The sequence below is a fragment of the Platalea leucorodia genome, assembly GCF_965183815.1.
Source record: "Platalea leucorodia genome assembly, chromosome: 5".
NCBI lineage: Eukaryota > Metazoa > Chordata > Aves > Pelecaniformes > Threskiornithidae > Platalea > Platalea leucorodia.
The window spans coordinates 94,873,292-94,886,240 of NC_138827.1; the positions used below are offsets into that span (position 1 = coordinate 94,873,292).

The 12,949-nt window shown below is 36.4% G+C and overlaps 1 protein-coding gene across 1 annotated transcript in view; it reads right to left on the reverse strand.

The window, feature by feature from the left end:
• The window catches only part of ZRANB3 (zinc finger RANBP2-type containing 3), a 52,031-nt gene that overhangs the window by 13,032 nt on the left and 26,050 nt on the right, over window positions 1–12,949 (reverse strand). The window contains exons 4-11 of the mRNA XM_082313098.1: window positions 12,270–12,448; window positions 8,808–9,039; window positions 6,506–6,591; window positions 3,810–3,981; window positions 3,290–3,418; window positions 1,720–1,839; window positions 868–987; window positions 170–349 (exon numbers count right to left, since the gene is read on the reverse strand). Coding sequence (XP_082169224.1) covers window positions 170–349; window positions 868–987; window positions 1,720–1,839; window positions 3,290–3,418; window positions 3,810–3,981; window positions 6,506–6,591; window positions 8,808–9,039; window positions 12,270–12,448 — 1,218 coding nt within the window. The remainder of the gene's footprint in view (window positions 1–169; window positions 350–867; window positions 988–1,719; window positions 1,840–3,289; window positions 3,419–3,809; window positions 3,982–6,505; window positions 6,592–8,807; window positions 9,040–12,269; window positions 12,449–12,949) is intronic.

The window sequence follows — 12,949 nt, forward strand, 5'->3', positions numbered from 1 at the left end:
TAATTTGGAACAGACATGGGCATTTTAATGATTAGCAGTTCTAGGTGTATCAATTTGTCTCATAGTAGAAGAGTGCTCCAGATAAGCAAGAATGTTATTTGGCACATGCGCTTAAGCGCTATCTTAACCACAGCGAGTTCTTGATTATTCGCTTCTATTCCACACATACCTTGCGATTCAGCATTGCCCACATAAGAGTATCCATTGTTCCTTTTGCAATAAGGAAGTGAATATTCACAGAACTGCACTGCCCAATTCGGTGTGCTCTGTCTTCTGCTTGCTTAATATGGCCTGGATCCCAATATAATTCAGCAAACACAACGTGAGTAGCAGCAGTGAAAGTTAAACCCTAAACAAAATAAGTAGATGCATTTTAGAAAAAAGATTCCACGCACAAACAACTGAATATCTGAAGTAAAAGAAAGCTAAAGGTTGTACAGGATATTTTTATATGGAAATAAGAGGGACCACCTTGACAGCAGATGGGCCTATTACACTGATTTCTTCCTTGGGCCTCAGATAGATATAAGTCAGATTCAACAAATACTTCAATATTGTGCAAAGACTGCATACTGTTTTTCGTTATGGCAGTAACATTTATTTCTTATTAATCTGGTACTTTTAGAGAAATGGAGTTTCTACTAACTATTCAAGAATGAGATGCTGCTGCTTATCTTGATTTTGCTCAAGTAATTTCAATAGAGGCTTAAAACAGCTAGTGCAAAAAAAAAAAACTCAATACATGAGTCTACAAAACACATAATGCATGAAGATAAATTGCCTTCAGGAAAACACTTCAGTCACCAATGACTTTAGTACCTATATTCTTCAAGTTTCTCGTTTCACATATTTTCTTTTTTGTCCTACCTGACCAGCTGCCTGAATACTCAAAATAGCAACCCGGGTATCAGGATCCTTCTGAAACTGATTAACAAGATGTATTCTTTCTGCAGAAGGAACACTTCCATCTATTCGTATGTAGCGAACCTGTAACATATCATAATAGAGACAAAACGACATTATCAGTGTCCATTTTTGGACCCAATCATCCTCTGTCCCCCAGTGAAAATACGAAAACTTCTATTCTATTCCTGTTATAGGGATAGGGATGCATCAGCACTCTTTTGCCCTTTGATGTACAATTAAGCCTCTAGGTAGAGAAGTGTAGACCTAGTATTCCCTGTTTACAAAAGGAAAAGACAGCATGAACATGGGATCTTAAAATGGAATGCTCTGCAGAAGAATCTGTAATTTCCCTGACATGAGTTATTAAAGTTCCAAGCACTTGCAAAATAATAACAATATAAAATAGCAAAGTTAGCCACCATTCCTTAGGAATGGTTGAGAGTTCATGATCAAAATAATATGAAGGTTGTTTGCAAACATCATTACTGCTTTGAATTAAACATTCAGGTGAGATGATAGTGTTCTGTAAAAAAAAAAAAAAGTAGACAGAAGCACATTGGTAGAAAAACTTGAGACACAACTGCCTACAACATTGATTCAATAATAATAAAGTATCCTACCAGATACAAGTGTTTACATTATCCTTAAATACAAAACAGTTCTTCAAAACCACACGATCCCTTTTAATCCAGTGGCACTGATTTGTAGACACTTAAAATCCATAAATTCCTGTACACACAGGTAGTTGTACTGAATTCAAACACAGCTCATATGTATCAGTAAAGTCTGAGGATGAATTTGTTAAATCATTACCTTATTTTCTATAACTGCTTCTGTACAGGCTTGAAGCATGCTTAAGTGGTGGGCAAAAATTAGAAACTTCAGTTTGTCATTTTCAAGCATCATTTTGATATAGTCCTTTACTGCTCCTGCCTGGAGTAAGAGAGTGCGTTTTCATTAGTTAGACATACACAATGTTCAAAAAGACAGGTTTTATTTTAATGTCTTTCAATTTCTTGTAATACAAAAAGGTAAATTTCCATACATTTTGTTACCCATTTAAGACTTTATCAAACACTAACATTGTTAAGTGTAAAAGTACGCAAATTATTTTTGTTTTAAAAATACCACAACTTTCTATTTCGAGAAACTTACCTCATTCCTTCAGAGAAAGAAACCCATTTATCCTCAGATCACCACATAATTACATGACACTTCTTCCAGATTAAGATGTAGATAAAACTCTTTTTAGTTACAATAGCATTGTCTGATGTTTTAAGCCATATTTAAAAAAAACAAAACCGATTTCTGCCCAAACATATTTCAAATGGACAAGGGATTGTTTAATCAGAACTTCTGTATCTGCACCCACATAAACCCATATATCAAAACTGAAAGAATAATTCTGATACTTTCATGATATTGTAATCATAAAATATTGCTCTATTTAAACATTTATAGAATTCTTTCATGTCAAATAAAATTTTCAATATCTTTTACACAAACTATTAAAGTAACAATGACAGTTAATAATAAAATTTATCAGTGATCAGTGGTTAATGCAATACCCACTTCAGCAGTCCTCAGATTTCATTTTTGTCTTTCAATTTCCTGTTTGAAAATGGATTACCAGAGGGGAGAGACTAGAGAAGTGGGGAAGAAACAGCAACAGAACCACAGTGATATTTTTAAGACAAGGAGAAAAAAAAATTTGAAGGCGTTGGTCAGATCCTCAACTCTTACTGCTCCAGCAGCCTGCAGAACCTTTTTTTTTTTTTCCTATCCTTTTCTAAAAATAGCTTAGCATAATAAAGCCTGATAGCAGGGTAAAAAGTAGGCATGTAAAAGATTTTGGTTATTAACTTGTTTTTCCTTACATCTTAAGCTACAGTACCACATGAGGAAATACAACATGGGGTCCCATTTGATAAAACAGAAAGAGACTAGAGGGGATTATTCTCCCACATTTATCCCTGGGGAGAACCAGTACTGACAGAATGCAGTCTACGTAAGGGCTGCATCAGCACCATCCTGGGTCAGCTGCAGCAGCCACTGACACACAGGTATGTCCCTGAAGTACCCACCTTCAGTGTATCCCTAAGTCTGTGAGATGCATTTAGTGCTGTTGGGAGACTACGTCTGGACAGTCTCAGCCAGCTTGGTGGGTATCTAATCAGTAACAGTTTTAACACTTAGCTCAGGTCATTGTATTAGGGTTCAGCCTATTCCATAAACAGACAGGGAAAAAGAGGGTTTCTCCACATTGTGATTATAAAACAAACCAACCAATCTTATCTAGTATTCAGGCCAATACAACTAATTTTATTAAGTTAAAAACACACTGGGTATTTTAAATATATTAAGAAGAGACTTCCATGCTTACCTTGGCAATGGCTGTTTCTTTATACATGCGTGTGATTAGATTCATGACTTGAGAAAAGTGGCTTTCAGTGGCATCTGAATTCAGATTTCTCATTAATTTCTCCCACTCTGCAAAAGTGGTATTCAAATTCTAATTGGCAGAAGAGATCAGCAGTTAGATATAGAGTACAAAGCATGCCCTACCTCAACATGTACATTTCAAGCATGAAACGTTTCAGAACTGAGTACTTTTGAGAACTCTATCAAATTTGGCTAAAAGTAACTGTAGGATTCAAAATCTACGGAAAGGGAGAAGATCGTACTAAAATTAGAGCAAATTTTATCATTATCTGATGCCAAAAAATTGCTATATTCATGTTCTTCATGTTACATTTTAAAAATAATAACAGAGATGCTATGCTATGTACTCACATATTCTTTGTAATTGCATATAATACACATGCATACATATAAATGCATATGAATACATAGATATTACTATTTACTAACAAATATGTTTTTAGCAAAAGTGGAAAATTTACCTTAGCTGCAGCTTGTGGGAGGTCAAATGGAATACGTTGCCTGACTTTGGGAGGCAACTGAGTTAGAACATCATTCTTCAGTCTTCTGATCATTATTTCACTTAAAAGTTGATGTAGTTGTTCTAAATTTGAAGCTCCTCTACAGTCCCAATGAGTTCTTTTACCAAAAAACCTGAAAACGAAAAATCAACACTGAGGGTAGAAACTATATCTTCCAAATTCCATGGAAACCTTCAGTACATAATTAATTTTAAAACACACTATTAGATATGAAGGTGTGCTGGATAACAACATTTGGTGTTCCTGTTTACAAGATGATTGCTTTCTGTCTGATTCCTTCCAATGCTGAAGTCAGAGCTATTTCAGTTTCCCAGCAGATACTGCTGCCTGCAGGCATTACTACCCATCCCATGCACACAGTCCTCTATATCATCCCCACTACGCTTCCCTTTCTACAGGAAGCAGAAGCTTTAGGTATAATTTTATAACTCTTTTTTCAATGGACTAATGAGAAGAATATCCTACCATGAGAATGCTCTTTATTATATTATAGAGGGGAACAACCGAGATGGAAGCTATCACGAAAGCTGCAAATATCACCATTAACATTCCTTTGTTTTCCTCCCTGACAATTCCCTCCTAGTTAGTCAGAGACAGGATTTAAAGCTTAAGGTACCATCTTTAAATGCAATACTATTTAATGACCAAGGTTAAATAGAGGAAGTAGGTTTAAGGTTAAAAAGCTAAAGGTTGAAAAGAGAAAGAATTCATTAACTTAGTCTTCCTTGTTCTTTCTTTGCTTTGATGTTTTTACAGAAGTGTTGCAGCAGGAACAGCAGCTTTTCTCTGTCAACGTTGCCAAGATATAACGAAATAACAAGCATGACAGATTTTGCTGCCTTTGGAGAAAAGCCCAGGTAGCATTTTGCAAGGTCAGGAAAGTATGTTGCAAGCATGTAATTTTACTGGTAATTTTTTTTTTTTTTGAAAAACATCATTTAGAGAATTTTAAGCCTTACTGAGCTTATCAACAGTGTTCTGGTTGGCTGCCTACATCAATTTGTGAAAGAGGCCGAAGGACTCACTTCTACACGGGTGAAGTATTGGCATAACATGCTCAGAATGCTATGTAGATGGAAGGCAGCAACATCTTTTGCTCGTATCCCTTCTTTGGCCTATTTATATGGCTGTCCTTGGAAAGGTTTCCTCCCTCCAGCTTGAACACTGGAGATATAAAAGAAACAGCAGGCAAAACCTGACAGAAATACTTTGGACCTCATCTTTAGAAACAGGTGCCTATGAACACCTAAGTAAAAAAAAACCACAATATTTTCACATAAAGTGCTGCATAAAATAATCCTATCAAGTTTATTACCACAGGATGTTTTGTTTCAGCCAAGTCATGAAGAAAAAGTTATTTATTGAAAGCTTGCCAAACCCTGAACTTGATTTTTATTACATTTATGGTATTCCAAAAATAAGATAATCATCTATGATTGAGTAGCTAACCATGCTGTACCCACGCACACTTGTGGTGTGAAAATTACAGATGTATTCAGTCAAAACACCATGGAAAAAATAGCATTTCTCTGTCTGAAAATTAGACAGCACTCTTCAATGTTATTTGAAGTTAAATGCTGATAAAATGCATATGATGGAGGGAGAAAAACAAGTTATATGAAAATGAAACCATGTAATTATTACTGTAAAAATTAAATCTAAATGCTAGCCAATTTAGCTGACAAAATCTATTGTTTTGAATATATGCAAAGTTGTAGATAAGAAATGTTTTAGCTAAGAATTTTTTCAAAGGTTCTTCCCTTCTCATAACTTCTTTCATTCCAGATTGTAACATAGATTCAGATGGGTAAAACTAAGCATTTTAAATCAGAGCTTCTTCTATCTACTCTATTTTAGAATATAGCTAGAGAAACCAATCATTAAACTAAAGCTGAGGGAAGCAAGTCAGAGGGAAATGAATCCTCCTTAAGTTAATAACTTAAAGCACATGAAACATGAAAATTAATGAAAGATGCAAGGGATAAAAATGGGTTAAAATTCATTAGGCACATGTGTGGAAAAATGTGTAATGAGCACTGTTACCTAGCAAATTGGAGGCAAGGTGGTGGGCAAGAACTTACAATGCCTATATTCAATCCCTCAAACAGAATTACACACTACCATGCTTTTGGGAGCTTTATACCTTTACTTTTACTCAGTCAATATGTAAAATACAGAGACAAGTATTGGACTTTTTTTCCACCCAAGTATGGTGTTATAGCAAAAAGACTGGATCCCATAATAGAGAGAGATGTAAATTATTGCATGATATGAGCATAAGGCAGAGTCAGAAACCCCTAAGTTTCAGCTGTAGCTGAAACTCCAGCTCTAAAGTAAGACCTATACACTTCATACTAACGACAGTAAATTTGTAAATCATTTTACTTAACAGAACACTGGCACTTAAACTTTATTTCAAACTTTAATAGCTGCCAATTTTGTCCTCAAATAAAACCTCCTGTCAATTTAACCCTTCTCCCAGCCCTCTTTGATGGAGGAGATGGTATCTGACCCTGGGTTTCCAAGCAAGATGGGATGATACAGCAACAGAGGTACTACTTACCGATTCTCTCACTTCACATGACAAGAAAATCAGAGACACTCATAGCAAAATAAATGAGCAAGTACAGTAATACCTGACACGAGCATTGCAGTATTTTTTGGCATATTCACTCCAAGTTCCAAATCTTCTTGGAAACAGTGCCTCAATCTGCATGAAAAGCTGTATAAAAAAATAGCCACAGTGAAAAATTGCCTGCAAATACAAGACTATTCAGAAATAATTATTACATGATTATTATGTTAAGTTTACCTTCAATAGTTGCACAAAAAATACACAGCTTGGCACACATACAAAAGCCATTCCATAGGAGTATGCATGTGTCTTGAGACAGGACAGTTGTGGGAAACCCTCAAAGAACAAAGCACCCTGAACGCCATAACACAGTGCTGACGACTTGGAGAATATTTATACTGAACACGAAAACACAGATGAGATGATGTTATTCCTAAAAATACAATTTTTGTCATTTGCCAGGTACATGGGTTTCTGCAAAGCTTCAGTGCAGGTATTCCATGAAGAGTCGTCTTCTTAAAACACATGAAAAACCTACTCATTCTTAAGTTTTACTTCAAAAAACAGACAGTGTCAATACAGACCAGAAATTTCACACCTTTCTTCCCGGTTGAGTAACAGGAGGTAAATATCAGTTTAGACAACCTTAGCCAGAAAGAATCCTACTTTACAAGCTCTTTTACTGTCAAAGCTTTCTGGATTCAAAGATCACTACTAGATCCAAGACACACTATTGAGGGGTAGCAGGGGTAGCACAGAGACAACAGTAATATGGAAAGCTCTCTCCTAAATATATTTCCCTGCTAGCCTCTTAAGTCTACTGTACATCACTTCTGGCATTTAAGCTTTCAAATTACCTAATCATATGTTAGTGACCTCTCCTAAGAAGAAAATTACTACAGCCTAATTTTGTTCTTCACAGGCTTCTTTCAAGACAGAAGTTAGAGAACTGAAAATCAGTATTAAGAAAAAAAAAAAAACCCAAACCAAAACCAATTTATTTGCTGAAGTAAAATGCTGCTATTTTCACATAGATCTAGGCCAAACAAGAAACTGCCTGTAATTATTTGCCATAAATGTATGTAAATATAAATGAATAATGCTTTTCATTTTCTATACATATTCAATTTAAAGACTTCATAGAGAGATTCTGCTTATGACACAAAACTGATTAAAGAGATGTCATGCTTTTTACATTCTGCCTTAATAAGCCATGGCAGAACTTTGGTATCACTATAAAAATGTCTCAAATTGTTTTCCATTTGGTCATCAATTTTGACCCCATTACTGTGATCAAGGACAGCTTGTATGGAATTTCCTTCAAAGACCTTTAGCAGTGTTGCTTACTGCTCTTGGTATCAATGCACTGTATAAAAGCATAACACTTTCTAACTTCAGTTCTTCTTCCAGGGTTGGTTGCGATGTCTTTAGTACATGTGCAGGAAGTTTCATAATTATCCACACCCATAGATATAAATATTTGTTTTAAAGCTTTAAGCAAATACTCATAATACACCAAGCCCTTTTTCATACAGCGGGTATCTTTCTCAAATTATAACTTCTCTGAACACATTAAATTATTAAAGGTTCTTGGCATAAGTTCTATTTACACAACAAGAAACTCTAAAGTGTAAACTACTATTTATATAACCCTTATAAGTTCCCTGGATACAAATCAGCTCTTATATTCCCTTTATTCCCACATTTGATAAAGGCAGTTTTCTTGGGTTCAGTATAAAACCCAAGTGTTTTTTGGTTTCCTTTCTGTTCCTCCCCAATTCCCTAAGTTGAAATTCCTTCAAAGAAAATTTGTCTTTCTGGGCTGCAACAAGCACAGGATATATTTTTTCCACTTATGCAATACAAGCGAACATTAGAAATATTCAAAAGGCCAGCGATAAACAAAGGACTTCCTATATCAGATGATGAAGTAGAAGACTTAATACAAGTTCTTGTCTACCAAGGACTCTCCTACCCAGGAGAAACAAATAGTTCTGCACTTAGGCTCTTTATTTTCTATTTCACCCAACAGTCAGTCTCTTACATGTGAGATTAATCTCTTACAAGAAACACTGTCTCAAGTCACCTGTGCATGAGCTTGAAACAAATTTGTAAAACACCAATATAATCAACTCAAAGACATTGTTTTAGTTTCTTACACTTGTGCTTCCTAATGCAGTTGGTGCACTGTTTGATGTCATAATGCATGTAACTGTATATATTCAAGAAAACTACAAAACTGTTAATTTATTACTGACACCATCCTTAAAAAAACAACAACAACAACAAAAAACAAACAAACAAAAAACCCCCAAAAAAACAACAACAAAAAAACCCAAACGAAAACACAATATGTCAAATACCTCTTCAGGTCTTCCTAGAGCAGGAGTTCCAGTAAGAAGAATAGCTCTAAGAGCTTTCTGCACAATTGGCAACAGAATCTTGCTGCGGGTGGCATTTCTGGATTTCATATAGTGTGATTCATCAATCACAACTACCTTAAAGTTCTGCCTGTACAAAGCATCTACTAAAGTCTGTGCATCAGAAGTTAACAGGCCATACCCCAGAATCGTTACTTTGCTGGTTGATATTCTCCTAAAAGAGAAAATCCAGAAGTTTTCTTAGTAAATTTTCATTGTAGGAAAATTAATATAGCAAAGGAATTATACCAAACTATTTTTTTTTAAGAAGGTATATATGACACCTTTTGGAATGATTAATTAGTGGGTTGTCAGGCTAATAACAACAGCTTTCGGTGTTTAAAACATTCTAGCATCTCACACTTCTATTCACAAACATTTCATAACCATTCTCAGAAGACATACACTGCATTTAAAAGGGGTTCATTTATCTGGTTGCATTGCTTCAACTTATGCTCCCTTCGAGGAATATCGCATGGGACAAATCCACTTTCTGGATAAAAAGTTTCACACGCAAGTCAGATCATGATGTAAACAGCACCCAAACACCCCAAGTAACAACGTCTCTATGCAAGCTATCTACTGCTCTGTGTACAAAGAGTCACCTTACCAGCAGCCTAAGATGACTAACTAGACTGTCTCTGAGTATTTGGGTACTGTAAAAGTACAGCCTGGGCTCAACCTCACCACCTGAAAAAACATATTTGTATCAGAGCTGTCTATCCAGCTTTTTTGCTCAAACAGAATACAAAGAAAACAAAAAACTGGAAGCAGGGAATCAACAAGGCACAAGATGAAAAATTGGTATTTAGTTGGAAAGGAGCTTCTTACAATAAATTTAAAGACATACATAGGCCCAAGGCACAAATTGATTTTCAAATCACTAGAGAGCACTGTGGCCCTTCAGGAGCCTTTGAGCAGCACAGGAACTCGTAGAGCTGTTAGACAAACAAGTCATCAGGATGGGAGTCATAGCTGGTCCGCCCATCTGTGAGACACTACCGCTCTGCTGGCACGATTTTTATTTGTTCTCCAGTAGCAACAGATCAAAAAAAATCAACTAAATTGAAGTTTCCTCGAGTATTTAAGAGGAAGAAAGCATGTGCATGTGCACATTCGTGCTTCTGGATGTGGAAGAAGAGGCAATGGTTAGAGCACTGGCACTGTGGTCAATGCTCTACAGACTCTGGCTGTTACAGTATAGATAAATGTAGCAGCCAGGAAAACAAGAATTTACCCTACCCCTTTGTGAAGGACAGACAAAAAAAAATTACAAATAAAATTATTTATTCAAGAAACATCCAATTTCAAATTTAGTTAGAAATTATAAGAACCTAAATTGATGCCTAAGTATATTTTAACCTGCTTAAATTAAGAAGTTAAACAACATTCAAGCAGTAAATTTCATTGCTGAAGTTTTGAGGAAAAGCAAAGTATTGAACTGAGAGAAATCAAAGCTGAACATATGGAAGCAGAATTTAACAAAATGCTAAACCAATTTTGGCAGCTGTATTTTTGCATTTTCTTGCAAATGCATAAAACGCTTTTTAATGTTAAAATATTAATTAGTTCAACATCTACCTCACTTACAGCTAGGAAGCCTCCAGGGAGTTAAACAAGCAGAAACTGAAGTTGTCCTCTTCCCTTGTTGAATAAAAGTAAGTGATAATGGTTAAGGTCTACTCCTTTTAAAAATCTTAAAAGATAAAGCAAACCGAATTCTGTTTGCCATTTACGTTTGCCATCGTTTCCCTTAGCCCACGTTTCTCCTTTCTGCATTCAGCACTATAAGCATTACGTTTTGTACATTTCAGCTAAATAGCTTAAAAAAAAAAAAAAAGGCTCATTCAATCCTTATTTTAATTCCCATGTTCCTATGATAAACAAATTTTGACTATCAGTAGCAACTACCCTTTGATTAAGCTTTTAAAATGCATTTTCAGTTGGATTTCTCTGGTTACCACAATGAAGGTTCCAAGCTACTGTCTCATCTAGACATCTTGGTGGTCAAGTCACTTTCTGATACTTCCCAGACAACACGAAGATCAGTCTCCCTTATCCAGAAGTTTTAGAATAACATCTAGACATTACCGTGAAATCAACCAAGTCATTTACAGTAAAGCAGACTAAAAAATACCCTTGTAATTCAGCGTAATAGGAGAGTTATTCTAATAACACACACGACTTGTAGTCTCTCTCTGATGAATTCATGCTATTAAGTCTAAAGATAGAAAGCCTAGGTCATGATGACCTTTTCAGTTATTTAGAGAACACTTATTCTAACTTATAAATTTTCTCAGTGTGCTAAATAGAATTCTAACAGTAATTACTTCCTTATTTTGTAGTGTATACCAGAAGTTTTCCAAAAATGTGTTCAAAATGTTTTACAGAAGCTAATGAATACAAGCTAATTCATCAGAGTTGAGAAATAACTGTATATGTTCAATTTGAGACACACTGAAGTAATCTAATTTTCAGCAGACAAGCACTTGCTACTTTGCAAAAACCAGACCTCTCAATTTCAAAGGAGATGAGTAACTACCATAATATAATAATACAAAACTGGGAGGATTGGTTGATACACCAGAGGGTCATGCTTCCATCCAGAGGGACCTTGACAGGCTGGAGAAACGGGCTGACAGGAACCTCATGAAGTTTGACAAGGAGAAGTGCACAGTCCTGCCCCTGGGGAGGAACAACCCCGTGCACAAATATATGCTGGGGGCCACCTGGCTGGAAAGCAGCTTAGCAGAAAAGGACCTGGGGTCCTGATGGACACCAAGTTGAACATGAGCCAGCAGTGTGCCTTTGCAGCAAAGAAGGCGAATTGTACCCTCAGCTGCATCAGACAAAGTATTGCCAGTGGGTTGAGGGAGGTGATCCTTCCCCCGTACTCAACACTGGTGAGGCCACACCTAGAGCGCTGTGTCCAGTTGTGGGCTAATCAGTGCAAGAGAGACACGGATGTACTGGAAAGAGTACAACGAAGGGCCGTGAAGATGATTAAGGGACTGGAGCACCTCTCCTATGAGGAAAGGCTGACTGGGACTGTTTAGCCTAGTGATGAGAAGGCTCGGGGGGCATCTTATTAATGTATATAAACACCTGAAGGAAGGATGCAAAGAGGACGGAGCCAGGCTCCTTTCTGTCGTGCCCAGTGACAGGACCAGAGGCAATGGGCACAAACTGAAATACAGGAGGTTCCTTCTGAACATCAGGAAACACTTTACTGCAGGGGTGACTGAGGACTGGAACAGGTTGCCCAGAGAGGTTGTGGGGTCTCCATCCTTGGAGATACTAAAAAATGACCTGGACACAGTCCTGGGCAACCAGCTCTAGGTGGCCCTGCTTGAGCAGGGGGCGTTGGACAAGCCTTTCTATAGAAGAATAACAAACTTTACTCACCCAGTGTCAGTTTTGTTCTGAATGATGCTAATATCATCTGGAGAGAGTTCTGGAATCCACTTCTCCATCTCATCAACCCAAGGGTATCTCAGAGATGAAGGCACTACAATTAAGAGGGGCCATTCGTTTTTATAGTAATAGGAAATGGCAATTGCTTGAATTGTTTTACCTAGCCCCATCTGGGAAAAGAAAAGAAAAGAAAAGAAAAAAATTAAAAATAGAAGTCTCTGCTCAGAAAGCATATTCCATTCAGAAGAGCCAAAAAATATTTTGCAAAGACAGAACCAGATAAAGGAAACAAAGCCAAAGAGCTAGTTACGTAGTATCTTTTTCATTGTCAATTTGTTAACACAGATGATCTATGAAAGAAGATGCTTCTCTTTAAATGGATTAATACATATGTTATATCCGGTTAGCTCATTAAAGCTAAAAGAAGCATTTCCATTCATTTCAGAAGATTTTCTGTTCAGGTCCGTATTAGGGTACACTATAAAGATTAAAAACTCATTAACTTGTTAACGTACAAAAAACATTTTAAAAAGACTTCAAAGGAAAGAAAAATATGAGATGTCTTCTTAACATAAAAATGACAATTTAGGACAAAGTTGCATAGGCAACATAAGAACAAAGGAAGATCTATATGAAGAACTCTGCTTTTGACTCAGTAGGTCAAGGAAAAG